Source organism: Urocitellus parryii, chromosome 2 (genome assembly GCF_045843805.1).
Source record: "Urocitellus parryii isolate mUroPar1 chromosome 2, mUroPar1.hap1, whole genome shotgun sequence".
In the NCBI taxonomy this organism is placed as follows: domain Eukaryota; kingdom Metazoa; phylum Chordata; class Mammalia; order Rodentia; family Sciuridae; genus Urocitellus; species Urocitellus parryii.
In genome coordinates this window covers 174,231,881-174,258,489 of record NC_135532.1, presented here as the reverse complement: position 1 = coordinate 174,258,489, position 26,609 = coordinate 174,231,881, and the positions used below count along the sequence as shown (strand labels likewise).

The following is a 26,609-nucleotide window of genomic DNA, read 5'->3' as shown; positions in this document are numbered from 1 at the left end:
TTATTTTTCAGTATTTGGCGGACACAGCATCTTTGTCTGTATGTGGTGCTGAGGATCGAACCCGGGCCGCACGCATGCCAGGCGAGCGCGCTACCACTTGAGCCACATCCCCAGCCCAAGAAAGAAAACTTTTATATGACAAAAAGAAAAATAATATAAAAGAGGAGCAAGTGAAATTTCTTAACCTGATTTCATTTTAAGTTGAATTATCTCCTGAGAAAAATGACAATAACAGTAATATAAATAATAATTTTTACAGAACTCAGCTAATAACTCAAATCTTAATGAAACCTCAAAAATACTTTTTAAAAAAACATGAATTGATACTTAAAATGGGTGAATTTTATTGTAAGCAAATTATACTTTTTAAATAAAGTTATTAAAATGTAAAGAAAACTATGATTATCAATCCATTTTAAAAATAAAACATTTAGGGGCTGAAGCTGAGGCTATGGCTCAGTGGTAGAGTGTTTGCCTGGTGTGTGTACATCACTGAGTTCAATTCTCAGCACCGCATAAATAAAACAAAAGGCTATCGACAACTAAAAAAAATAAAATAAAACATTTCTTGTTTAAGATACTTTCTCCAAAGAATTGCCTACCAAGGAACAAGGGATATAAAACCATCATTCAAACATGGCAACTGCGAAAAGCAGTATTTTTGATATAAGTTTTGTTTCTTTTTAAAAATGCAACTTACTTACTATTTGACACAAAAGTTCTAGGTAAAAGTCTGAACTTTTAGTATGGATATACCAGATTAAAGTAAAAAAGATCAAGATTAATATTACTTGCAAAGAAGTCTACTTCTTTTTTGAACATAGCCTTTATCTCTGTGATGATATAAACATATTAAATACAGTTAACTCAAACCACATATGATTTTTACATAATTACATTATTTTTAAAAACTAGATATATGACTTCAGAGACAGAGAAACATATAACTAGATATATGACTTTAGAGACAGAGAAACATATTAAATAAAAATAATATCCTGGGGGGTGTAAATGGCAAAATCTACACTGAGAGAAACAGGACAAATGATTTGCATCTTCTAAAGTAGAATGCAAGGAAGAGAAAGCAGGAGAACCAGCGTGGGGAAGGGGAGTCTAACTAAATCCCAAAAGACATTCTAGGGATCGCTCAACCAACTGCACTACGTGGACTTGATTCTGATGCTGATTTAAACAAACTATTTTTAAAAATCCAATATATTCCAATTCTTACCCACTGATATTCTAATTTTGAGGTTTAAACCTTTTAGTTATAATGTTTATTTTTATGTATTTACATTTTTTATTTATCTCAATTTTTGAGTAGAAAACCATTTTTTACTTCAAGGTCTGTGCATTTATATAGCAAAACTTCCTTCCATGCCACTGACAATAAACATATCTCTAGCATAAAGATGTCTATAAATCTACATCTTTTCCTTCTAAACTGAAAAGCAGTGAGGAGGAAAAAACCCCAAGTACATGTAACAACAAATAACACTATCACATTTAATTATAATGTATAAAAAAATCTGGAAAAAATTTAAAATATCCTAACATTTCTAACAAACTATGAGAGTAATGTAATCCTCAGACTCCAGATGATGTTTAAGAGCCACCGGATAGTTAACAAAAAGCAGATTCCATACAGAAGAAAGCAGGGTCAAGAAATACAGCTTAGCCTTTTATTTTTCCAGAAATAATCTTTTTATCTAGCAGTGCTTTACAATTTTCCATATGATTCGGTCTTTTACCACCATCTGATGTCTTACCAGGAGGAGTAAAACTGAGATATTTCTGCTTTACTGTGTTGGAGTCATAGAACTTTAAGACATCCAGCACAGCTTGAGGATTCTTCTTTTGCTCTAGTTTGGTGATATTGGAGGTCTGTAACAATCGAGCCCACTGCTCTGGCATGCCCTAACAAAAAGAGATTCAGAAATGAGTTGTGGTTTGAATTGCTCTAATAAAATTAATTTTCAAAGATAAATATCAAAATACATAAAACAAACCAATACACATACTTTTAGATTTGAGTAAATTCTAACTGGTCTAGTTTTCTAAAGGTCTACTATTCCTATATTTATTCTGCATAATTATAACTAATAGGCTCAGCTCCCCTAGGGGAAAAATCACACACTACTGCTAACACTTAAAAGAAAAAGCAATAAGAACTAATAATTAACTTGTGGGCAGAAAAGTTAACTTCAAAGTTAATACCACAGGAAAAAGTTTGAGTGATGTTCTAGTGTTATAATAAACAAAGTCTAACAAGGTATAAAACTTACAGTAAATTCTCCAGTAACAGCATCAAAGCCAACATGGATGGTGTGCTCAAAATCAGATGGAGGCGAAATCTCTGGCCGTTCTTTTTCTTTCTTTTTACTTCCTAGAAGGCATTCAGAAAAAAGAAAAAAGTATTTAAACAAGGTTAATAAAGGCACTTATAATCATATGTTGACATTTTTCCTAAAACAGATTAGGAATAAAGTTATTCAAGGAAAGACAATTCCCTTAAAATACTGTCTGAGCAGAAACCAGTAAATGAGGTAAAGTAACCTATACTGTTGTAAAGATGTGGGGACCTGTCAAACAGTTTGGAGACCACTTCTTTATAGAACAAACTTAATCCCTCCTTCTTACTTAACAACTGCTGTATTTTAAAACAGTTTTGGAATGATCCTACTCTTGTACTTTATGTAACATTTACACCTCACAACTATCAATTACATTCTCTGTAAATTCAAACACATCAGTTCCCTTTCTCCCTCCCCAAATTCCTCTGCTTGAATCTGCAGGTCTATTTCTGAATGTCCTGCTCTGTTACAATGACCTGCTTATCCACACCTTTATGCCAACACCAGTCTGCCTCAATTTCTGTCAGTTTTAATAAGCAATTTAAGTACACAGATTAAGTTCAATTCATCATCCTGTCTTTGTTCTTCTCCTCCTCTTCTTCTAATTCAAAACTACATGGATATTTCAGGTCTGCCTCATTTCCATATGAATTTTAGAATAATCTTGGTAAATTTCTAAAAGAAGCCTGCTGGGATTTTGATTGAAACTGTCTGAATCTATAGAACAATTTAGAAAGAATTGATTTCTTAACACTGAGTTTTCTCATCCATGACAACAGCGAATCTCTCCATTAGTCAGGACTTTTTGAATTTCTCTCAGAAATGTTTTACAGCGTCAGTTTACAGAGTACAGATCTATCACAGCTTTTGTCACATTTCTGCCACAGTACTTCTTACTAAGTTGCCCAAGCTGGCCTCAAACTTTGGGATCCTCCTACCTCAGCCTCCCCAGTAGCTGAGATTATAAGCATGTGCATGTGAAACTGTACCTAACTATACCTTCACTTTTTAATATCCATAAAATCTGCAGAGATGGGATCTACTTCTTTCATTCTCTCTCAATTCGGTAATTTTTATCTTCTCTCTTCCTCCACCAGTCTGGCTAGAAACTTATTCATTTTATTGGTATTATAAATTAATCAGTTTTTAGTTTCATGATTTTACTACTTTTTCTTTCATTTCACTGATTTCTGCTTTGACTCATCATTTCCTTTCTTCTACTTATTTTGGATTTGGATTACATTTGCTATTCCCTTTCTAGTTTATGAAGATGGCTTAGCTGGCCAGGTGCAGTGGGTTGGGTGCAGCTCGGGAGGCTAAGGCAGGAGGACTGCAAGTTCAAAGCCAGCATCAGCAAAAGTGAGGCACTAAGCAACTCAGTGAGACCCTATCTCTAAATAGGGATGGGGGTATAGGTCAGGGGTCAAGTGCCCCTGAGTTCAATCCCCAGTATCCAAAAAAAAAAAAAAAAAAAGATGGCTTAGCTAAAGTCATTGATTTGAAATTTCTTTCTTTTCCAATACTGTAAAACTTCCTCCAAGTAGGGCTTTAGAGATAGCTTATTTTAAAATTATTTTCAGTTGTAGATGACACAATACCTTTATTTTATTCATTTATTTTTTATGTAGTGCTAAGGATGGAACCCAGTGCCTCACACATACTAGGGAAGCACTTTACCACTGAGCCATAACAGACTAGCTTTAGATATTTTACAAATATTGATGTTTTTTAATTTTCATTTTTATTCAGTATGTTTTCTAAATATCCTTTCTTTATTTGGAAGTGTTTTATCTACTTTCCAAATATTTTCAGAGGGTTTCCTGTTACTGATTTCTAATTAAATTACATGTGTTCACATAATACACTTTATATTGTTTAAATCCTTCTACATTTATTGAGATGTTTTTTAAAAAAATTCCTCAAATATGATTTATCTTGGTGTATGTGCACATAAAAGAATTATGGATTCTAACTGTTATTGCATGGAATGTTCTATAAATATCCATTAGGTCAAGTTCGTTGTTATGTTCAAATGTTCTAAATCCTTACCAATTTTCTATCTAGTTGTTCTATCAATTACTGAAAGAAGTGTATTAAAATCTCAAGTTATAACTGGATTTGTTAATTTCTTCTTGAAATCCTTTCAATTTTTATGTCATGTTTTTTGAAACTGTTAGCAGTGCATGTTTAGCTGCTATATTATCTAAATGATCTATCACGAAATAATTTTCTTAATCTGACAATATTTTTTGAGCTCTAGAATCTAGTTTGTATGATACAGAGTCAGGCCAAGTTTATGATGCTAACATAAGTAGCCCTTATTTTTTTGTGGTACTGGAGATCAAACCCAGGGCTTTGAACATACTAAGCATTCTACCACTGAGCTAAACCCCCAGTTTTAGCATACTTTTTATTTTAACCTATCTTATGGCTGGATGTAAAAAAGCGAATTTCCTGTAGAGAGCATGTAGTAGGACTACTTTATCAATCTTTTCTGCCTTCTTTTGGATTAACCAAATTTTTTAAAATTTTTGTCCTTTACTGTTATTTTTTAATATGTGGTGCTGAGAATTGAACTCACTGCCTCACACATGCTAGGCAAGCACTCTACTACAGAGCTACCACTCCAGCCCTAACCGAGTATTTTTTAATCATCTCCTTTCATCACCTTTGTTGTTATGTTAGCTTTTTAAACTACATAATTCAATAATTATGTAGTTTAATAATTCAATGGCTTTAGTACATTTTTTAATTTTGCAACCATCATCACACTCTAACTAGAATATTTACATCATGAGCAGAAGAAATCTTGTACCCATTAGTGATCATTACTCCCCATTCCATCGCCTATGTCACCACAAATCTTAGGGATACCACTAATCTATTTCCTGTCTCCAAAGATTTGCCTATTCTGGCTAATCATATAAATGGGATCATATAATTCATGGTCTTTTGCAAATAGCTTTTTTTACTTAATATTTTTTGAAATTCATCCATGTTATAGGATGTTCCAGTACTTCATTAAGAATATGATTATTTTTAAAAAATATTTAGTTAAGAGAAAAATATAAGCACCAGGCACAGTGGTGCATGCCTGTAATCCCAGCAGCTCACAAGGCTGAAGGAGGAGGATCTTGAGTTCAAAGCCAGCCTCAGCAAAAAAAGCGAGGCATTAAGCAACTCAGTGAGACCCTGTCTCTAAATAAAATGCAAAATAGGGCTGAGGATGTGGCTCAGTGGTCAAGTGCCCCGGAGTTCAAACCCTGGGATGAAAACAAACAAACTAACATATTCCAATGCTTTTCATTTCTTAGTATAGACCCACATTTCACCTGACATCATTTTCCTTCTGTCTGAAGGACCTGGTTAAACATTTTTTTGTAATATAGTGTGCTGGTGGTAATTTTTTTTTTTTTTTAAGTTTTCATAATCCCACTTCCCTTTTTTTTTTTCCGATGCTGCGAGACAGAACTCAGGGCCTCACATATGGTAGTCAAGTGCTGTACCACATACACCACAAGCTTTATTTTTTTTTAATGTATATTTTTAGTTGTAGGTGAACACATACCTTTATTTTATTTTTATGTAGTGCTGAGTATCAAACCCAGTGCCTCATGCATGCTAGGCAAGCGCTCTACCTCTGAGCCACAAACCCAGCCCCACCACCAGCTTTCTGCCATTATTTTTAAAGTATTCTTCAAGTATTTCACCCCTCCCTCCAAGACTTCAATTATACATATGTCACTCTTCCAGAGGTTGTCCCACGGTGCTGTTTGTTTTGTTTTGCAGGGTTTCTATTGCCCTATCTTCAAATTCACTCATCTTTTCTTCTTTAATGCCTACTCTACTATAAATCCAATTATTTAATTGCGCTGTTCCTCATCTCAAAGAGATCACCAATTTCCTTCTCCCTGTGCTGCAGTCTAGAAACTCTCCGGGCAGAAAGCTCAATCAATGGTAGGGCTTACCTCATTTGTTTCTTTTTAATCATTTTTCTTCATTGCCTGTTGTTCACTGTCTTGAAAACCATTGTTTTGTATATTTTTTCCATTACTTTAGTTCTTTTAGGTAGGAATATAAACCCAGTCCCTGTTGCTCCACCTTGACTAGAAGCACAATATTTCACTGTTCTACCTGTAGTATTATAAAATTTGAGGATGCTGTGATCTTCATTCATTAACTGAGCTGAGTTCACAGTGAATCCACATCCATCTGGAAATAATATTCTTCAGATCTGGGACATTTTTTTCCATTATTTCTTTGATATTTTCTTCACTCTAATTTGTTTATTATCAGTAATTTGAAATTCTCATCTTTTCCATGCTTTTGCTTTTTTGGTACTCTGTCTCTAAATAAAACGTACAATAGGGCTGGGGATGTGGCTCTATTGAACCCTGTACCCGACAACCCAATTTTATTTTTTGAGACAGGGACTCGCTGAGCTACTGAGGTTGGCTTCAAACTTGTGATCCTCCTGCCTCAGCCTCCTGAGTCACTGGGATTATTACTGGTATATGCCACCATCATCTGGCCCCATTGACATATTTTTGTTTAACTCTTTGGGAACATTTTCTTGATTATCTTCCACTCATCCTTCTATTGATATCTCTTGTATGTTTTGGTAAACTTTTTAAAAATATTTTTATTTGTAGATGGACACAATGCCTTTATTTTTTTTTAATTTTTTTTTTTTAGTTGCCAATGGACCTTTATTTTATTTATCAATACGTGGTCCTGAGAATCAAACCCAGTGCCTCATACATAGCTAGGCAAGAGCTCTATCACTGAGCTACAACCCTAGCTCCTATTCTGGTAATATTATATATTGAATTGCTAATAATTATTTCTCAATATTTTCTAAGTATTCTTTTCTCGTTTCATGGGTTCAATTTATCTTCTTTGAAGATTATACAGTATATGTGTATGTATAGTCTGAGTTTTGAGATTTGTTTTCTCTCTACATTGTCTGTTTTTCTAAATGCCCTAATGCCCTTATAATTTTTTTTCTTTCTTTCTTCCTTTTTTTTTTTTTTTTTTTTTTGGTAGTACTGGGGATTGAATGTAGACAATCACTACCACTAAGTCACACCCCAGGTCTTTTTTGTGATAGGCTCTTGATAAAAGTTACTGAGGATGAACTTGAACTTGTGATCCTCCTGCCTCAGCCTCCTGAGTCTCTGACATTATTGACATGGGTGGCTAAATGCCTTTTAAAAATTTCCCCAATTATTTTGGACTCTTATATATAAGAGTTTTCCTTAAATGTCTGGTGATCTTTTGCTATCTAATAATATAGAAAAGTATTAAAGAACTAACTGGGAATAAGCTAGCCTTTTCACTAAAATTAGGATCAGGGTACAGGATACCTGAAGTATATTTTCCCCAAGAATATTGTTTATCTGATGGGGAAAAAAATCCTCAAATCTCTGTGAGAACTATGAGTCAAGCTATAAGTATTCTGAAAACAGGGCAGAGGAAAGGAGTTTTATATGCTGGCTTTTATTGAATCCATGTTTTTTATTCTAACCTTTAACTTCCTGTGAAAAGAATAGGGCCCTCTCTGGTTTAATTTGTCCTGAACTAAAAGCAAATATCCTCCCTCCATCCCCAGGATGGGGGCTATATTTGTATGGCTGGAGAGGTAAAAGAGGAATGAGTCCTGGGGAGTCTTTGACACTTTATATGAAAATTTTCAATTAATTCCTAATCCTTTCAGCCTGGATATCCCTTCCTCCCCTCCCCCTTTTCCTACAGTACTGTGTGCCTCTAAATCTAGAGTCTCTGAGGTTTTTAGAGGGAAATTCACTTCCCACAGACATTACCTTCTGCAAATGTTTAGGTGATGTCTCTCTGTTCCATTTAGTCAGGTGTCATTTCTCACCACTCCACTCTCTAAAAATATACTGAGAGCTCCTGTATACTACTGTCTCTCTCCTATTCTCATTGTCCTTGTAATTATTATTTTTTTTAATGTTTCTACTGTCATTTTAGTTGGGCCTTGGGAGGGAAAGTAAGAAGAATCATGTGGTCAATAGCTATGTTTAACCTGAGTATTCTCCTATTATAAAAAAGTTTAAAATGGTGATGTTTGATAGTTCTGCACATACAAAGCTGGAATTGTTACTGCTATTCTTTGTTTACAAAGGTAGTAATGATCTAACATTAATAGGAAACAGGATACCTTTTGAACATGATGAGACTTGTGTTCAAATGTCTACCTCTTCTCTAGGTTTTCTACGCACATATGTGGCCATGGTAAGAAAACAGGGCACAATTGTTGTGGAAAGGAACAGAGGGAAACACAACTCTCAGAAAATTTTGCTGTCTTTAATGAAATATACATCTGTCATAACCAACCTCTCATTTTTCTCTAGACCGACTTTGAGTAAACTGAGCTCATACCCTCTACTTCTCTTTATGTCCTATGGCTTCTAACTCAGTATACTTGCTGCATTCAGAAATAAGTATGTTAACTATAAATTAATAGTTTAATTTGTACACTGTTCTTGTATGGCTGAAAGAAAAAACAGAATTTGATGAACCATGGAAACTGGGAAATAAGCTAGCCTTTTCACTAAAGATAGGATCAGGGTACAGGATACCTAGAGTACACTATTTTCCCCAAGAATATTGTTTATCTGATGGGGAAAATAATCCTCAAATCTCTGTGAGAACTATGAGTCAAGCTATAAGTATTCTGAAAACAGGGCAGTTTTTCTTTTATCTTTTTGTTTGTTTGTTTTAACTGTTTGGTATCCCACTTTTGGGAACATTCCTCATGCTTTCCTTGTACATGGCTGAGAAAATGCCATTTTCTTATATAATCCTAACCACAGACAATTGGTCCAAGGCAGGCATCTCATTCAAACCAGGCCAGCCCCAGCTGCTCCTCCTCACTCCCAGTCAACTGCTTAAGGAGTGATATCTGACCTAAGTCAGACTTGGCACCCTAAAAATCAGTCTATCTCCAGTGATTACATTTATAAGAAATAAAGCCCAGTTACTGTTGAGGGCTATATTTCCTTACATACAGAGAAACTCCAGACTGAAACAGGAAACAGATACACAGAAAGGAGAAAGATAAGATACAGAGCAAGAGAATTCCTGGTTCTTGTTGTGTCTAAGGCCCAATAATATTCTTCAACTTGGGAGTGTTTAGTTTAGAGAAACAAACATATTAAAGAAAGTTTCAGATGTTAGGGATATAGAATGAAAAGTTAAAGTTACAGAAGGACATGAAAATGATTAAGCAGAACTTGAGATATACTTACATGTTAAAATCTGTTCAAAATAAAATGACACAATATACTAAAAAAATCTGTTTAATTCCATTTATTTTTCACAAATACCTCCCATATTTTAGTAGTACCCGCAGGAAGGGAAAAGGATATCAGAAAAAGCATTAAAACAAAAGTGCTAAACCAAGTCTCAAGCTGAACAATGCGCTGAAAGGACCCAGCTATATAAACTGACCACATAACTCTAGAAGCCAAGAACTAAAAGATAAGTAAAAACAATTTATTTGGACACCTTAGTTTTGGAAGGAAATCTGTTAATGTTTAAAAAAAAAAAAAAAAGTATATCAACTTCCCACTTTTGCCTATCAATCATCTACAGTGTGTCTACAGGAATTAGATCACCTGATAGGAAGTAATGGACCACAGAAAGAAGCTTCTCTTAATAAAACTTATTAGTGTCCCAGGAGAGAACGAGATTCTTAGAATCATTTCCCAACTTTACATTAGACAACAAAATGAGCAGCAGGCAGGCAGCAAACTTTAGCCAGGAGGTAAAGATCCTGAGGACAGTGCTGACAACAGGTACTTCAAAGAATTCTAAATAGGCTATTGTCACATCCTTTTAGGGCCTCAGCCTTTCAGGCTACATTTGAGTTACAGTTTAGGGTTAAGAAAATCTAAATTTGTTTAAAAGGAAGACTTCTTTTTCTAGTCTAACAACCAGTTGTTACACACACACATCCTTATTATTTTGACTTAGAAAAACTTCAAACTGAAGAAACTAAATTTGTTCCACTATACAGAAGAGCATTATCTAAGAAACGGGTAGGGAAGTATAGGCTAATTTTATTACTACTAACACCAGCATTCGATTTTTGGACAAGAAAGAATGTTCACCATCTATCATCTCCATAATCAGAAGTGAAGGTGTATGTTGGTTAAATAATTAGAGGTAAAAATTGCTTTAGTTAATAAATATTATGTACTCAACACAAGCTATCTGAATAGAGCTTAGAAAAAATACACCAAAACAATGGCTCACTGCCATTTTCCTTATTAAAACTACTAAAGTAGCTAAGCCATTTCTCACCTGGACTAAGGCAAAAGCCTTCTAACTAGTTTCCAACTTCAGTCCTAGACCTCCAACAAAACCTATTTTCTACACCACTACCAATCTTTCCTACCTAAAATAAAAATGTGACGAAGACTTTCCCCTGTTTAAATTCTCTCGTGGTTCCCCAGGAAACAAGATAAAAATCTGAGCTCAAAACTACAGAATACAAGGCATTTTTGTGACCTGGTCTCTGCCTACCTCTCTGTTGTCCATAGTCCCCTCCATACATCACACTGTAATTCTCACCTACCCTCTGTGCTTTCAAGTGACTCTGGACTACACTCAGCTCCATGCTATACTGTGATGCCTCCTGTGTCTGGCTCTTTCCAAGGCATTGAACTCACTTTTTAACTGTTTTCTCACTTATCATCCTTTATTCTTCAGCTCTATTTTCATTTCCTTGCTTTCCCAAATACTTCAGATTAGACAAACATTTTCCATTAACCCTGTGTCACTTTAATAGTTTATAATTACATGCTACAGTAGTTTTTGGTTGGTGTCATGAGAGTAAGGATATCTGCTTTGCTTATTACTGTATCTCTGATGACTCACACAGTGCATGTGATACATATTATCAGGAAAGTGAAAAAGATTTCTTCAGTTGGGTTGTCACGAAAAGTTATATAAACTCTAAAAAAAAAAGCCTCCAGACAATCAATGGGGTAAGGAAACAACCTGCAGATTAGGAGAAAATACTTGGAAACTATTCATCCAACAAAGAATGAATGCCCTGAATATTCAAGGAACAGAAAAAAAAAATCATATGTAAGGAACAGGAAATAAAAATCATAATCTGATTTAAATATGGGTAAAATGATCTCAACAGACATTTCCCAAAAGAATACAAACATATAGCCAACATGCATATGAAAAATTACTCACCATCACAAAACATCAGGGAAATGCAAATCAAAATCATAATCAGATATCATTTCATTCCAATTAGAATGGCTATTAATAAAAAGCCAAAAAATAATAAATGCTGGAGAGGATGTAGAGAAAAGGGAAGTCTTATACACTATTAGTGGAAATATAAACTTGTACAGCCATTATAGAGAACAATATAGAGGTGTCTCAAAAAGCTAAAACTGGAACTACCATCTGATCCAGCAATCCCACCACCGGGCATATATATCCAAACGACATGAAATCGTTATGTCAAAGAGTAATATACAGTCGCATATTGCAGCTATATTAATAAAGCAAAAGAATGGAAACAACCAAAGTGCCTGTATACATGAATTGATAGAGAAAATGTGGAATATATGCACAATGCAGTATTATTCATCCATAAAAAAGAAGTCGTGTTCCTGTGCAACAAAGATGGGCCTGAAGGATACTATGAATTAAGCCAGGCACAGGAAGACAAATACTGTATGTTCTAATTCATGTGGAAGATTAAAAAAAAAAAAAAGTTGATCTCATAGATGTCAAGAGCAGTGGTTACCAAATGCTGGGGAAGACGAGGGGGAGAGAAAAGGTTACATAGAAGTATTAATTACAATTCACTTTGGTACAAAATTACAATTAGGAATAAGTTCTACCATTAGATAGCACAGGAAAGTGACAGTAGTTAATGCTAATTTATTATGTATTTAAAATAAAATAGCTTGCATGCACAAAGCCTGGGTTGAGTCCCCAGGATCAAAAAAAAAAAAAAAGCTAAAAGGGAGGACTTTACATGTTCCCAACACAAAGAAATCATAAATATTGAAGATGAAGGATATGCCAACTATATTGATTTCATCACTACACAATGAATACATGTACCAAAATACCATACAGTAGCCCATAAATATGTACAATTATATATCAATTTTTTAAAGTTATTTCTGATATTTTAAATTTTTCCAGTGACACCAATTAAAACCAGTAATCATTGAAGACACCTTAAAGTATTTTTTGTAGAATCATTGTGATTTTTTTAAAATGAAAATGTAATTCTTTCCCTTCTAGACCTCTGTAAAGATGGTGTATCGCCTACACATTGCAGTACTCCTCTTCTACTCCAAATCACTACATGTAAAAGAACACAATATATGAGGAATGTTCAAAGATGAAAAGCAACTAGGAAACAGCGGCTCAAGATGTAGGTAGAAAACTAATGCAGAAATGTTGCAGGCGGTTGAAGAAGGAAGCCAAGCAGGTAGGGATGGGGGAACTAGTAATATAGTAGGAACAGCCCAGCGTGACTACACACACACACACACACACACACACACACAGATTCTCCCTCATCTTGATGGTAGCTCCCAGGTAGGAAAAATTAAGAACAGGAACATGGGTTGGAAAGAAGGGTCAAAAGGAGGCAAAATGATGGTAATGACTGAAGCTGGGAAGGAAGTTCATTATACTATTCTCTTTACTTTGTATGTGGCTAATAACGTCTGTGTTTTTTGTTTTTTGTTTTCCCCAGTGCTAGGGATCAAATCCTGGGCCTCATTCATGCTAGGCAAACATTCTGTCTGAGCTATACCCTCAGCTCAGAAATTTCTATTTAAGATGAAGAAAAAAGACCCGGGGCTAATTGTAGCTCCTAGGTAATTCTGTGAGAAAGGAAGGGAAAGAGAAGTTTTGGTAATGAGAGCAAAAAAGGAAGATTCTCAAAATGATCAGAGATGGAAAAAAAAATGATCAGAGATGTTGTTTCACATTTATGCAAATGCATGTTCGGTTTGTTCATAAACCCTAACCATTATCCAAAGTCAGGTACTGGATTGTTCACATTTTCTATTTTGTTTTGTTTCATTTTATAGTCTTCTTTTACCAGCTACAAGGTTGTCCCCAACTATGTACGTGTGTGTGTGTGTGTGTGTGTGTGTCCAGCCCCCATATTGAACCCAAGGGTATTCTACCACTGAAGCTATATCTCCAATCCCGTTTTAAAATTTCTTTATTTAGAGACAGGGTCTTGATGAGATGCCAAGGCTGGCCTCAGACTTGTAATCCTCCTGTCTCGGCCTTTCAAGTTGCTGGAATTGCAAGCATACACTACAACACCCAACATATATGCATGTACGTGTGCATGGGCGTGTGTATTTCCAACATACTTTCAATCTTGTACCCAACATATTTTTTATCCTATCTTGAACATTCCCTTACTCTGCTTTGGATTCTGGTTCCCCACAGGCAAGTAATTTCAATTCTGTAATTTCTTCTGGTACTAATCACCATAATTTTATTTTTAATTTCCATAATTTCAAATGCTGTGTTTACACTGACATTTTTAGATTTTCCCACTTTAAACATACTGACCCTCTACTATGGAAGATGAGGATTTGGTGCTAACCCATGCTTTTTCACCCTCTTCCCATGCACAGTTTTTGGTTCACTGCTTTGTCTTCTTCCCCTTTATCCTTTACTTAATCCAGCCTAATTTTTATCTTCAAACATACCACATACACAGCTGATCCCTTGTTACATAAATTTAAAAGCCATACTTTCGCTAGGCTCTTCAGTTTATAGCCTCATGGAAAGTTTTTCAGGTGGTAGTGGGGATCAAACCCAGGACCTCATGCAGCATTCACTCTACCACTGAACTACATATCCAGTCCCAAATCTTTTTTTTTTTTTTTTAATGGTGCTGGAGATTCACCCCAGAGTCTTGTGCATTTGAGGCAAGCACTGAGCTATATCCCCAGCCCTTGCATAAAATCTTAATAAAAGCAAAATTAGAAATAAGTGATATATATGACAAAATGAACAAGTTTGCAATTGTCTAATGATTATGTCGTGTTTGTAAATCAAAATTCTCCAAGATTTGATTCTTTATTAGTGTTAACTCAAATTTTCATTATTTTAAAATTTCAAATGTGGGGCTGGAGTTGTGGCTCAGTGGTAGGGTGCTTGTCTAGCATGTGCAAGGCACTGAGTTTGATTCTTAGCACCACATATAAATAAATAAAAATAAAGGTCCATTGACAATTAAAAAAACAAACAAACAAACTCAAATGTGTCTCAAACCAGGCATGGTGGCACATGCCTGTAATCCTAGCAGCTCAGAAGCCTGAGGTAGGAGGATCTTGAGTTTATTTCAGCTAGGCCCTAAGCAACTTAGCAAGACCCTGTCTTTAAATAAAATATAAAAGACCTGGAGGTGTGGTTTAGTGGGTAAGGACCTCTGGATTCAGCCCTGGTACAAAAAAAAAGTGTATTATTTTATTATTTTATACAAAGCATCATTCTTCCAATTGGGTTTACCTCTCCATGTAGACTTAGGACCTTTATCTTTATCTTTGCTAATATCGACTATCATCTATCAGAGCCAAATTAGCATGCTCAATGTGTTTAAATAAATAATTCCCCTACCCTTATTTGAAAAAGCTTTGAAAACCAAAAGTTTCTTCCTTGACTTCTCATATAAATATATACAATTTTTCATATAGAGATATGTATATCTATATCTATCTATATCTATCTATCTATATATATATAGGATTATTTATAGCCTTTGTCCCACAATGTGTGACAAAATCAATGGTTCTTAACTGGGAGTGCTTTTGTCCCTCAGGGAATATTTGGCAATGTCTAGAGACATTTTTGGTTGTCACAAATGGGAGAGGGTTGCTGAAATCTAATGGGTAAAAGCCAGGAATGTTGCTAAACATCCTATAATGCATGGGAACAGACTGCTACAACCACACCTTATTTGGCACCAAAATATCAGTAGTGCTGAAGCTGAGAACCCCTGGACTAGACATGTTTTACTGAAGACACACTGTTAATCACTAAGGCTGCCTCAGATCCTTCTGAGGAACTACTCAAAAATCAGAAAAACTCTTTATTCCAAAACACAGCTGACTCTAGGAATTCAGAAAGGGGACTGTGGTCCCTATGTTACCATTCTGTTAATAGTAGGTTTCTGGGCTGGGGGACATAGCTTGGTAGATTGCTTGCCTGGTATGTGTGAGACCTTGGGTTTAATCCCTAGCACAGGGTGTGTGTGTGTGTGTGTGTGTGTGTGTATGTGTGTTTGCATGTGGAAAGTCAGTTTTCCTCAAAATATCACTGCTATGGATAGATATGGTTTGTCCCTCAAAGGTTCATGTTTAAAGGACTGGTCCCCAGTTATAGCATTCAAAGGTGTCTGGATCTTTAAGAGGCGGAGCCTAGTGGGAAGCAACTGGATCCTACCATCTCAGAATACATTAATGCCAGTCTCAAGAAGTGCATTGGTTCCTGAGGGAGAAGGTGGTAAATAATAAAAAAAACAAGTCTAGCTCCTCCCCACTCTCTTACATTCTGGCCCATACACGTCCCCTTCTGCAAGCAACTGCTTCCCATTTTGTTTCTCTGTCATGTTGTCAAGATGTCAAGGGCCCTAACCTGACATAAGGGCCACATTCTTTGGACTTTTCAGCCACCAGAATTATTAAGCCAAATGAATTTCTTTTCTTATAAAGTACCCAGACATAGATATTTTGTTAAGGCAACACAAAGACAATCACAAATCCCCACTAATGTGAGAAAGCCTTGAACTATAGCCCAAAGTCTCAGAAAATGGAAATGAGTATAGAAATTCATGGGCTGTAATAAGTAGGATGAAAACAACTTTATAATTTTCTATTACAGTTTCAAATAAACTAGTCTTCTTGTTTATTTTGTTTTATAGACAGGGTGCCACCATGTTGTCCAGGCCTGCACTGAACAGGGCTCAAGCAATCCTCCTGCCTTGGTTCCCTAAGGAGCTATGGCTGCAGGCACAAGTCACCATGGCCACCTAAAGTAGTGTTTTCATTAGTGCCTATATATCAGCACCAACTATTTTCTTGGATCTGTTCGTTGTTCATTCAGTGAAGGACCAACACAGGTAACATAAAATAATAAACTAATGCTGAGACTCTTAAAACCACAACAGCTATTTACCTTTTTCTGTGCTTGAGAATATAGAGATGATTTTATTCCTGGGCTTTTTTTCCTCTGGAACAGAAGGTAAAGGTTTCAAACTATGATTGGCTGACAAGGGATCTTTGCCTCCAGTGCTAAAAATGGTACTGCTCATTCGCACAGGAGGTGCTGGAGGCTTGTCTTCCAGTTCTCCGTTGTCAGACATGATTCAGAATTATGAAATGGCCTGAAACAGATAGGCAAACCCCCCCCAAAAACAATTAATAAACAACATTAAAAAAAGCAGTATGCACAAGCAGAAGACAGTAATACTAATTCCCACACACTCCAAATTAGAAAATGTTATCCATTTAAAGTGACATCTGTGAAATTCGGGGGTTGGGGGAGAATCAATAAATCATGGAGACATTTAAGAGTAAAATTGATCAAATTATGTTCTTACACATGCCCAAGTATGCCACAATGAAACCCACCATCCTGTATAATTAATATGTACTAATTTTTTATATTTATTTTTTAGTTTTTGGTGGACACAACATCTTTAATTTATTTTTATGTGGTGCTGAGGATTGAACCCAGTGTCCCGCACATGCCAGGCAAGCACGCTACCTGCTTGAGCCACATCCCCAGCCCATGTACTAATTTTTTAAGGGACAAAAATCAGTAACATATATAACATTGTGATTCTTAACAAAGGTAACCTCCCCTAACAAATTAGCAAATGTTTTGTTTTAAAATGTTACTAAATATTTAAAAAGCCAAGTGGAAATCATGATAACACTAACATATCAAAAGCAATGCCTGGGCTGGGATTATAGCCCAGTGGTAGGGTACTTGCCTAACACATGTGAGGCACTGGGTTGTGTCCATCAGCACCAAGGTATTGCGTCCATCTACAACTTAAAAAAAAAAAAAAAAGGCAATTCCCCTAATCAATTGATTGTGAGATGGTTCCAATGGACAGACAACATGGAGTCTCAGAAAATTCCAAAGAGGAGACCAGACCAGACAATTAGAATATCTCTGGTTGGTCCCTCTTTAGAAATAGAGATGGATGCTAAGATATTAAACCCATAAACTATCACCCCCCTGTTAGGATTCCACACAAATCATTCTTGTGATTGATAACTTACCTTCACCTAAATTTCCCAAAAGAACATGCCACTGATGCAATGTTTGATGTCTCTGGAAATCTGATATTCTGTTCTACACACATTAGTCTCTTTTGTAAGACAGTCACATGAAGCTTGACCAATTCAGGTACACTGTCAAAATTAAATCTAGAGCATAGAACCAAGGGTGGGGCCACAACCCCAAGGTTCTGTCACCCTGTCCAGGCAATCAGGTGACCTCACTTATAGATATGGCCATTTTGGTAGAAATATCAATTTTGCTTACATATGCTTATATTTTATCTTTTAAAAAGGTGAGTCAAACATTTAAAATCGAGAGTAAAGGGAAGAGGATTCCTAATTTATACAAGTTCTGATGCAAAAGTTCATTTAGGAAACAACATATTTCCCCATTAAACAAGGTTTTTATTGGTATCTGATCTTGATTTGATCTTAGTATGTAATATATTTAAGTAAACAAAATTGTGTATGTGTATAAAAAAAATAATAATAGCACTTAGAAAATTGAGGGATGAAGAGATTATACCAAATTCTACTCCAAATCTTACAGCTTTTGATTCCCTTGTTAGAGTGTGTCACAAGCACTACCTGTGCAGTGAACTACTTTAGCACACTACTATCTGCTAAAATGACAATTATTTTTCAGCCTACAAGAAGAAGCATAAGAGAAGTTAAGGAGAAAAAGTACACATTTTGGGGGATAACCAGATAGAGAAAGGCTGGGGAAAGGAAATAAAACAAACACACACACACACACACACACACACACACACACATGGAAGATTGCCTGCCTAAGGAAGCAGTAGGGTGGAAACTAAGGTAGCACCAAAGACATGCCTCAGATGATTCTTCTAAACCAGGTGCTTGCAGGTGGTGGGGGGCATGCTGGTTGTTTTCTTAAGGGGACGGGGGGGGGGGGGGGGGGGGAGAGGCAAGCAGATTCAACTGGCTATTCCTAAGTGTGGACTGCTACCAATGTGTACACTACCACAGGGGATCTATTTTGCTACAGATGGAAGAAACATAAGGCTTAGTATCAAGTATTGCAAGGATTACTTGATGAATAGATACACCAAGATGGATGCTTAGGTCTTAATGTTCTTATAACACTAAAGCACACATAGTACTCCTAAAATGGTTCACTTTCCAGTTACAACAGAAATGGCACATAAAGCTACAATATCTGGATTTTGTATTTTATAATTCCATATTTATGCACACTGTTTAAAAATCAGAAGAAAATAAAAAATTTAAACACATTTATATGCACTGACAGAAGGAAATGCACCAAAATTTAACAGTGATAATCTGTGGCTAATTACTAGCTTTTAAACTCAATTACTATCATCAGAGCTGTGGTTAACAAAGTAATATAAAACAGGAGAGTACTGGGGTACAGCTTGGTTGCAGAGCATACATTCGGAATGCCAGAGGCCCTGGGTTCAATGAAAGAAAAGAAAAGAAAAGAAAAGAAAAGAAAAGAAAAGAAAAGAAAAGAAAAGAAAAGAAAAGAAAAGAGAAGAGAAGAGAAGAGAAGAGAAGAGAAGAGAAGAGAAGAGAAGAGAAAGAGCCAGAGGGAGAGAGGAAGGGAGGGAGGAAGAAAAGGGGGGCAGGGAAGGAGAAAGAGAAAAAGGAAACACAAACACAGGGCACAATAATTACTTGATGTAAACTGATTTTAAGGCTTGTCATAACTAGAAACTCAAAAGCAACTGAACAAAAGCAAATTAATTTATTAATTAATTACATAGAATAATACCAGGAGCACATTGTCCAGTTTTGTGGCTAACAGCATAGGATCTAGAATCTGCTTTGGTTGGAATCCTAGTTCTACCATTTGCTTAAATGTGTGACCTTGGGCAAATGAGTTAACTGTGCTTCAGGATTTCTTGAAGAAATGGCTGGTTATAGGCCTGAAACAGGGAAAATGTGAAGTGAGCCTAGAGCATCTTGTAGTTTTCAGAAGATAAGGAAGTACTTTAGAAGGATAAATGTGTGGGGCATGGTGGCACATGCATGCGATTTTAGCTACTCAGGAACAGAAATATCACAAATTTGAGATCAGACTGGGCAACTTAGCAGGCACTTATCTCAAAATGAAATTTTTAAAAAGGGCCAAGGCAGAAGAATGAGAAGTTTTGCTCCATTTGCATACAAAATGTCAAATGCATTCTACTGTCATGTGTAACTAATTAGAATTTTAAAAAACCTAATAGCTATGGAGAACTAAACATATGTATAATGCCACCCCTCCATAAAGCAGAAATGAAGACCATGTCAGTCAAACAAAAAAAAATAAATAAAAGTAGATGGACTACAGACAATAGGACATATAACTTCAATAGAACGCAACTGACTATTCACATTGATCTCTAATTTTGTTGCAATCATAATAAGTGACAACTCTCTTACGGGTGCATATTAAAATAAATAATTTTTTAAAAGGCCCAGGGATGTAGCTTAGAAGTAAAATGCTTGCCTAGCATGTGTTAGACTCTGTTAGTTCAATCCCCAGAATCGCCAGCACCAGTACCAAAATGAAAAAAAGTGTGGAGTGATAAGGACATGTCAAAGAGACAAGGGACATAGGAAAGAGTTCCCAAAAACCAATGCTGGAATGATACAAACAATAAAATTAATATAGTATTAGATTACAACTCAAAGTACACAATAAATATACATCATTTCACATAGGTACAAATAAATGAATGGAGGACAAATCTGTATAGAAGAGTTCCAAATTTATATATGTAGATACATCTCTCTGTAGGAAGTTTAGATTAATTTTCTCTCTTGAGTATGGGCTGGATTTAACAATTCATTTGCAAAGGATGAAAAGGGAAAAATAACTTTGCAGTTAAACCTGGCAAATACAGCCAAGCAAATACAACTGGCAAACAGTGACCATGGTTAGCAGTTACCAGTTTTAGATTAATAAAACTTAATCCCTGATATAATGTAATGAGAAGCCACTTCACCTGTGTGTATTCATCCCCAAAACCCATAACCCTAGTGTAGTCATAATAAAAACATCAGATGAACCAAATTGAGGGGCCCACTACAAAATTTCTGACCAGCATACTTCTCAAAACTTTCAAGGACATGAAAAACAAAGAATAATTTTTAAAAAATAGTAATAGTAATAGTATTTTACGCTATGTAAATTACACCTCAGTGAAAAAGAAATAATACCTATCTCACAGAATAAAGATTAAATGAGCTAATAAAGACTAAAAGCTGCTATTATTATCTTTTTTTTAAAAAAAAAGACTCTATGATAGACACTGGGGAAATAAAAGATGACCTAGGTCTTAAGAGTCCACAAGCCAGAGAAAAAGACCAATACGTACCTGCTTAAATTAGGGTAGGCATGCCCTTTATCACTGCCTGTTCTCAATACATGCTTATTAAGTCACTCAGTTTCTTCAAAACAGCAATTTTCAAACAACAGCAATAACAATTCTTCAAAACATTCACATGCATAGCAAGAACTCCACCACTGAGTTATATTCCCACCCATTTTTTACATCTTTAAAAAATTTTCAAACAGGATCTTATGTTGGACTCAAACTTGTAATCCTCCTGCCTCTATTTTCCAAGTAGCTGAGATTACAAGCACGCACCAATGTACCTGGCCACTTTATATTTTAAGTGTTGAGGATTCTGTTATGCTTTGGATTTTAAATTTCCCCCCAAAGCTGGTGTGTTAAGTAGGCTTGGTCTTAGGCTGATGGCATTACTAGGAAGTAGTGGAAGCTTTAAAAGGTTGGGCCAAGTTGGAAGAAACAGTTCTTTCTTTCTCCCTCTGGCTTTACTGGCCAGCCACGAAACAAGCAGCTCTGCTCCACCATGATGTTCTAACCTCGCTTTATAAGCCCAGAGGAAAGGGACCACGCAACTATGGGCTGAAACTTATGAAACCATGAATCAAAATAAATCTTTCCTCTTTTTGGTTGATTTCCTCGGGTATTTTGTTGCAACGAAGGAAGCTGACTAATATATTCCAAAGAGTTTTTGTTTATGAGGGTTACACTTATATTTATTTTGTAAGAAATTAAAATAAGTTATTTAAAATTTAATTCACTTATAATAACAATAAATCCATTATATATTAAATAAATAACGTTTTTATGAAAAACATTTTTTAAAACAAAATAATGAATCATAACTGTACATCATTAGTTAACATTTTCCCAGACCAAAATTTCAAGCAATTCAAAGGCAGAGACTTTCTATATATTAGACAATGAAGACGACTGACTCATGGTATCATGTTCCGTCCCCAAAGGAAATACTATTCTTCTTGAATTTATTAAATCTTTTATAAAACAGCTTTTTACTAGATAATATATAAACTATCCTATTTTAATAAAATTTATCTTTGGAAATAGTTGTACTTTTCCCCTTATAGCTGATTTATGGCCTTAGTCTTGTCTTTTCCATAAAGCAGATTTTGGGGGTTTTGTTTGTGTACTGCTTCTACTGACAGTGTCAAATGCCTAAAAAATGTCAAATGAGGTTGTAATAAGGTTCTTTACATTCTTCTTACATTTTATCCAGAAAAAATAATTTGTGATAAAATACTTATTTACCTTATGCTTTGTTCCACCATTACTCAAATATGTCTTTAAAAAAAAAAAAAAAAAGCAAATAAATAGTGCCCTTCTTCCAGTCTGTTCAAACACTTTTTGCTACTTTTCAGTGACAAACAAGTAGGCGAAACAAAAAGTGTGCCCAAAACACACTGTACTCTTCTAATAGGCCCATTGTTTAACTGTGACACAACTCAAGCACAAACAATCCCTCAATTGTCTGCTGAAGGAGACTAGGGGTAGTTAAATATATGGCAGAAATGAAAAAAGTAATGGTGTCTGGAACCAGTCAGTCCAACTTTACTGTAATCCACGGAGATCAAGTACAAGTCATATAAGTTGAAAAACATAATTTGAGAAGCACAATTCTGGTTTTTATCTTTAATTACAGTTTATATAAATAACAAAATTTATGAATGTAATAACAATCAGACTTCTAACAATCTTTCAATAAGCTGCAAAACCTTCAATACCAATGGCCCCTCCTCTACCCTAATAAAGTCTCAAAAATTTCTGAGAACACAAGCATTAGTGAAAATATACCCATATCACCTGAAAATGGCAACAAATATTATAAACAGCAGGTTCACAAATCAGAGGAAAAGAGTGTTTTCATTTGGTGCTAATAACCATAACATCAGGCCAACTAGTAGCCAGGCTAGGAAGAAAAAACAAAAGGAAGACACAGAAAACACAATCAGGAGACTAGGAGGAGGGAAGGTAGGTGTAGGGGTGGGGGCGACTTTGCTTCAAAATCAAATAAATGTAGAGCTGGATAAAATACTGAACTGATAATTTATCAAATCTTTTTAAATGCATGGATGGAGCTAGTAATAGGGATGATTCCTTGAAGATCCAAAGCAAAGAGAAATCAGAAACTAAAATGAGCAAGCAATTTAGTAATCCATTTCCTCTCAAGGGATTTGACTACACCCTGGAGACATTAAGCTTCCATTCCAATGACTACCACAGGAAATAAAACTTGGTCTACTTAAGGTAAAAAATTTAAAAGGAATTCCTCTCTCATAAGGCTAGGACCTAAAAGGCTTTTAATATATAGGATAAATCAGAAATAAATCCCTCTGGACAGAAGGAAACAAGAAAACCTTAAGCATGAAGTCTGGTGATGGTAAGAGGGAAAAAGTAAATCTGCAAAACTTAATTTAAAAATACATTTTGATGGTCTGAATTCATTCCATCTAGAAGGTCCAAAAAAATCTTTTATCTAAAAAGTTTCTTTAAATCTTTTTTAGTTGTCAATGGATCTTTTATTTTACTTATTTATATGTGGTGCTGAGGATTGAACACAGGGCCTCACACATGCTGGGCAAGTGCTCTACCACTGAGCCACAACCCCAGTCTCCTCCAAACAGGTTTTAACTGCATATGGTTTCATTCTCTAGTAAGTGTCAGAAGTCTTTATTATATAAAGCCTCCCTGGAAAAAATGAACTTCAGTTCAGGTATCAAATAATACCTGAAGATAAAAGTTCTAAGGGAAAGGAGTAGCCCTCAGTGAAAACTCAGAACACAAGCAAGGCAGGCAAGACACTGAGACTGGGAACTAGCCATACAGACTGATTACAGGAGATGATCGGGCAGAATAAATATACAAACCTAAAAATAAAGGCAGAAAACAACTACTGTGAAAAACCCATACAAAGCTTTCAGTAAAAAAAAAGTAACAATATCAGAAAATTAAAAACTCAACATTTAAAGTTAAAAGGCAGAACAGACACAGCATAAGTAAAACGTAGTGAACTGGGAATGTGTCTGAAGAGCGAGCCTAGAAATGTAGCACAGAGAACCAAAGAGAAAATAAAAAAGAGAAGATGCGTAGGTTAGACAGTCTAATCTACATTTATTTGAGTTCCAGGCAATGACAGATTGTTTGAGGGGGTTGGCCCCTGGATAAATTAATAGCTAAGAATTCTCAGAACTGATAGTGATCATAAATCCATTAAGTTGAAGAAATGAATTAAAAGCAGGATAAAAAATAATTTATGGGCTGGGGTCGTGGCTCAGTGGTAGAGTGTGCCTAGCACGTGCAAGGCACTGGGTTTAATCCTCAGCACCATATAAAAATAAATATAATATTGTGTCCAACTATAACTAAAAACTATTTTTTTAAAAAAATAATAATTTACATGTAGCCACATTATAGCAAAATAACATCAAAGACAAAGAATTGTTAAAAGTTAGCCAAAAGAGAAAAAAAAGACAAACTTTATGGACACAGCAATTGAAGTGTCAGCCTACTTCTTGCTATCGACGATGAAAGCAAGAAAACAGTGGAATATCTTCAGTACTGTAAGGGAGAAAGCTGCCAAAAGAAACTGAAGATCCAACTCAACTATATCAAGAATGAGGTAAGACAGAAACAAAGAAAAAGTTTAACAAGATGGGCATCACTCTGCACACATTTTTATATGAAAAAGAATTAAATGAAATCAACTGATTTGGAAATCAATACCAAAAAGATAACTGGAGGGGGAAATCCCTTAAGTTTATATAAATAAAACACCTTCAATAAACTATTAGAACACACTTAGAATTGAATAAGAAATTTTAGAACTGTATTAAAGTACAAAAGAGATTACCAGAGGCTACAGAAAGGATGAAATAGGAGTTACTGTTTAGTGCATAGAAAGTTTGTTTGGGATCATGAAAAAATTTTTGGACATGGATAGTGCTGATGGATATGTAATACTGTAAATGTACTTATCATCACTAAATTGTACCCCTAAAATGGTTAGAATGGTATAGTTTATGTTCTATATTATTTTACCATAATCTCAAAAAAAATATAGGATATGAGGTTCTTAAATTATAACTCTGAATTTTTATATGAAAAAGCATTAAAATTAATGAGTTAAGTATCCAGTCTAAGAAGTCCAAATAATAGAAAAAAATAAACCCTACGAGGATGGGAAGGAAATAATTGGGATAAAAGCAAAAATTGCTGCATAAAAGAATAATATACAATAGAAAAAAATCAGTAAAGTTAAAAGTTTAGTCTTAGACAAAACTAGTAAAATATGTCTGGTGGCATTAATCTAAACAAAGAGAGAAATCACAGATAAACAGTATTAGGGGAAAAAAAGTGATTCTACTGGGATTCAAGGAGCAGAGGTCATAGATGTCAAATGTTCTACAATGTACTTAAAACTCCTAAATGTTCTACCATACATAATTTATATCTTTTTTTAAAAAAAAATCACAATTCTCTGAACCTGGTATACAGGTTTTGTTTTGTTTTTTACATTTAAAAGACTGTTTTGAAAATCTGTATTTTTAACATACTCGAATTTTCCAGCTATGTAACTTCTATCAAAAATAAGTCAGTACGAAGAGCTTATACTTTGTTTTGTTCGGATTTTACCAAGAGGCCTAATCACCATTTGGAAAATCAGATCACCAAGAGTACTATGCTCATTCTAGTCACCAAACTAGTCCACATGTGTGAGACTGCCCTGGAGCCATGCCCACATACACATACAAGCCTCTGAGTACTTCAGAATGACTTTTTTGTGTGGTCGTGATCAAGTATTTACAAACATATATATATATATATATATATATGTATGTTTTCTTTTATTTTTTCTATCACAGTTAGGGCATTCATTGTTTTTTTTCCCCCCCTGAAATTCTGTGGGGTGGGTTTAACAAAATACGGTTTTACATTTAATATGAAAGCAGTGTAACAGAGAGTTTTAGTTACAGACCCAGATATCCTATTTCTGGGAGTCTATTCCAAAGATTTCCCTGGCAAAAATACAAAATGACATACATTAGGCTATAATTGTAGCATTATATGAAACAACAAAAGACTGAAAGCAATTCCAATGGCCATAATAGTGGATTGCCTGAATTAACTATATCACAAACTAAGGGATTATGAAGCTACAAAACAAATCCCTGGCACCAATCTCTAATACAAAAAAAAAAAAAAAATCCAACAAAGAAATTAAAAAGGACAGCAAGAGGGAAAAATCACTTCATATATTGCTATATTCACCAAAGCATATTAGATTAAAATGCAAGATGGTGTTGGGGGGAATATATATGTATATGTGGTACACACACACAGCTTGTATATAACTATATATGTATATATATAATGTGTATATATAATGCTATCATTTACTGAAGGGAGTGGGGAAGGATGAAATTGGCATATCAATGTATACAATTATATTTTTTTAAGTGGAAGAATGCACCATAGTTTTCCCAGCTTTGAGACATAACTGACAAAAATTACACATATCACATGATGTGATATACACTGTATAATGATTACTAACACATCTGTTACCACCTATAGCTATCATT

General features: G+C 35.1%; 1 protein-coding gene across 1 annotated transcript in view; it reads right to left on the bottom strand.

Annotated features, from left to right (window-relative positions):
- The window catches only part of Pak2 (p21 (RAC1) activated kinase 2), a 78,216-nt gene that overhangs the window by 29,032 nt on the left and 22,575 nt on the right, over window positions 1-26,609 (bottom strand). The window contains exons 2-4 of the mRNA XM_026393942.2: window positions 16,572-16,779; window positions 2,286-2,386; window positions 1,770-1,917 (exon numbers count right to left, since the gene is read on the bottom strand). Coding sequence (XP_026249727.1) covers window positions 1,770-1,917; window positions 2,286-2,386; window positions 16,572-16,758 — 436 coding nt within the window. The 5' untranslated portion in view covers window positions 16,759-16,779. The remainder of the gene's footprint in view (window positions 1-1,769; window positions 1,918-2,285; window positions 2,387-16,571; window positions 16,780-26,609) is intronic.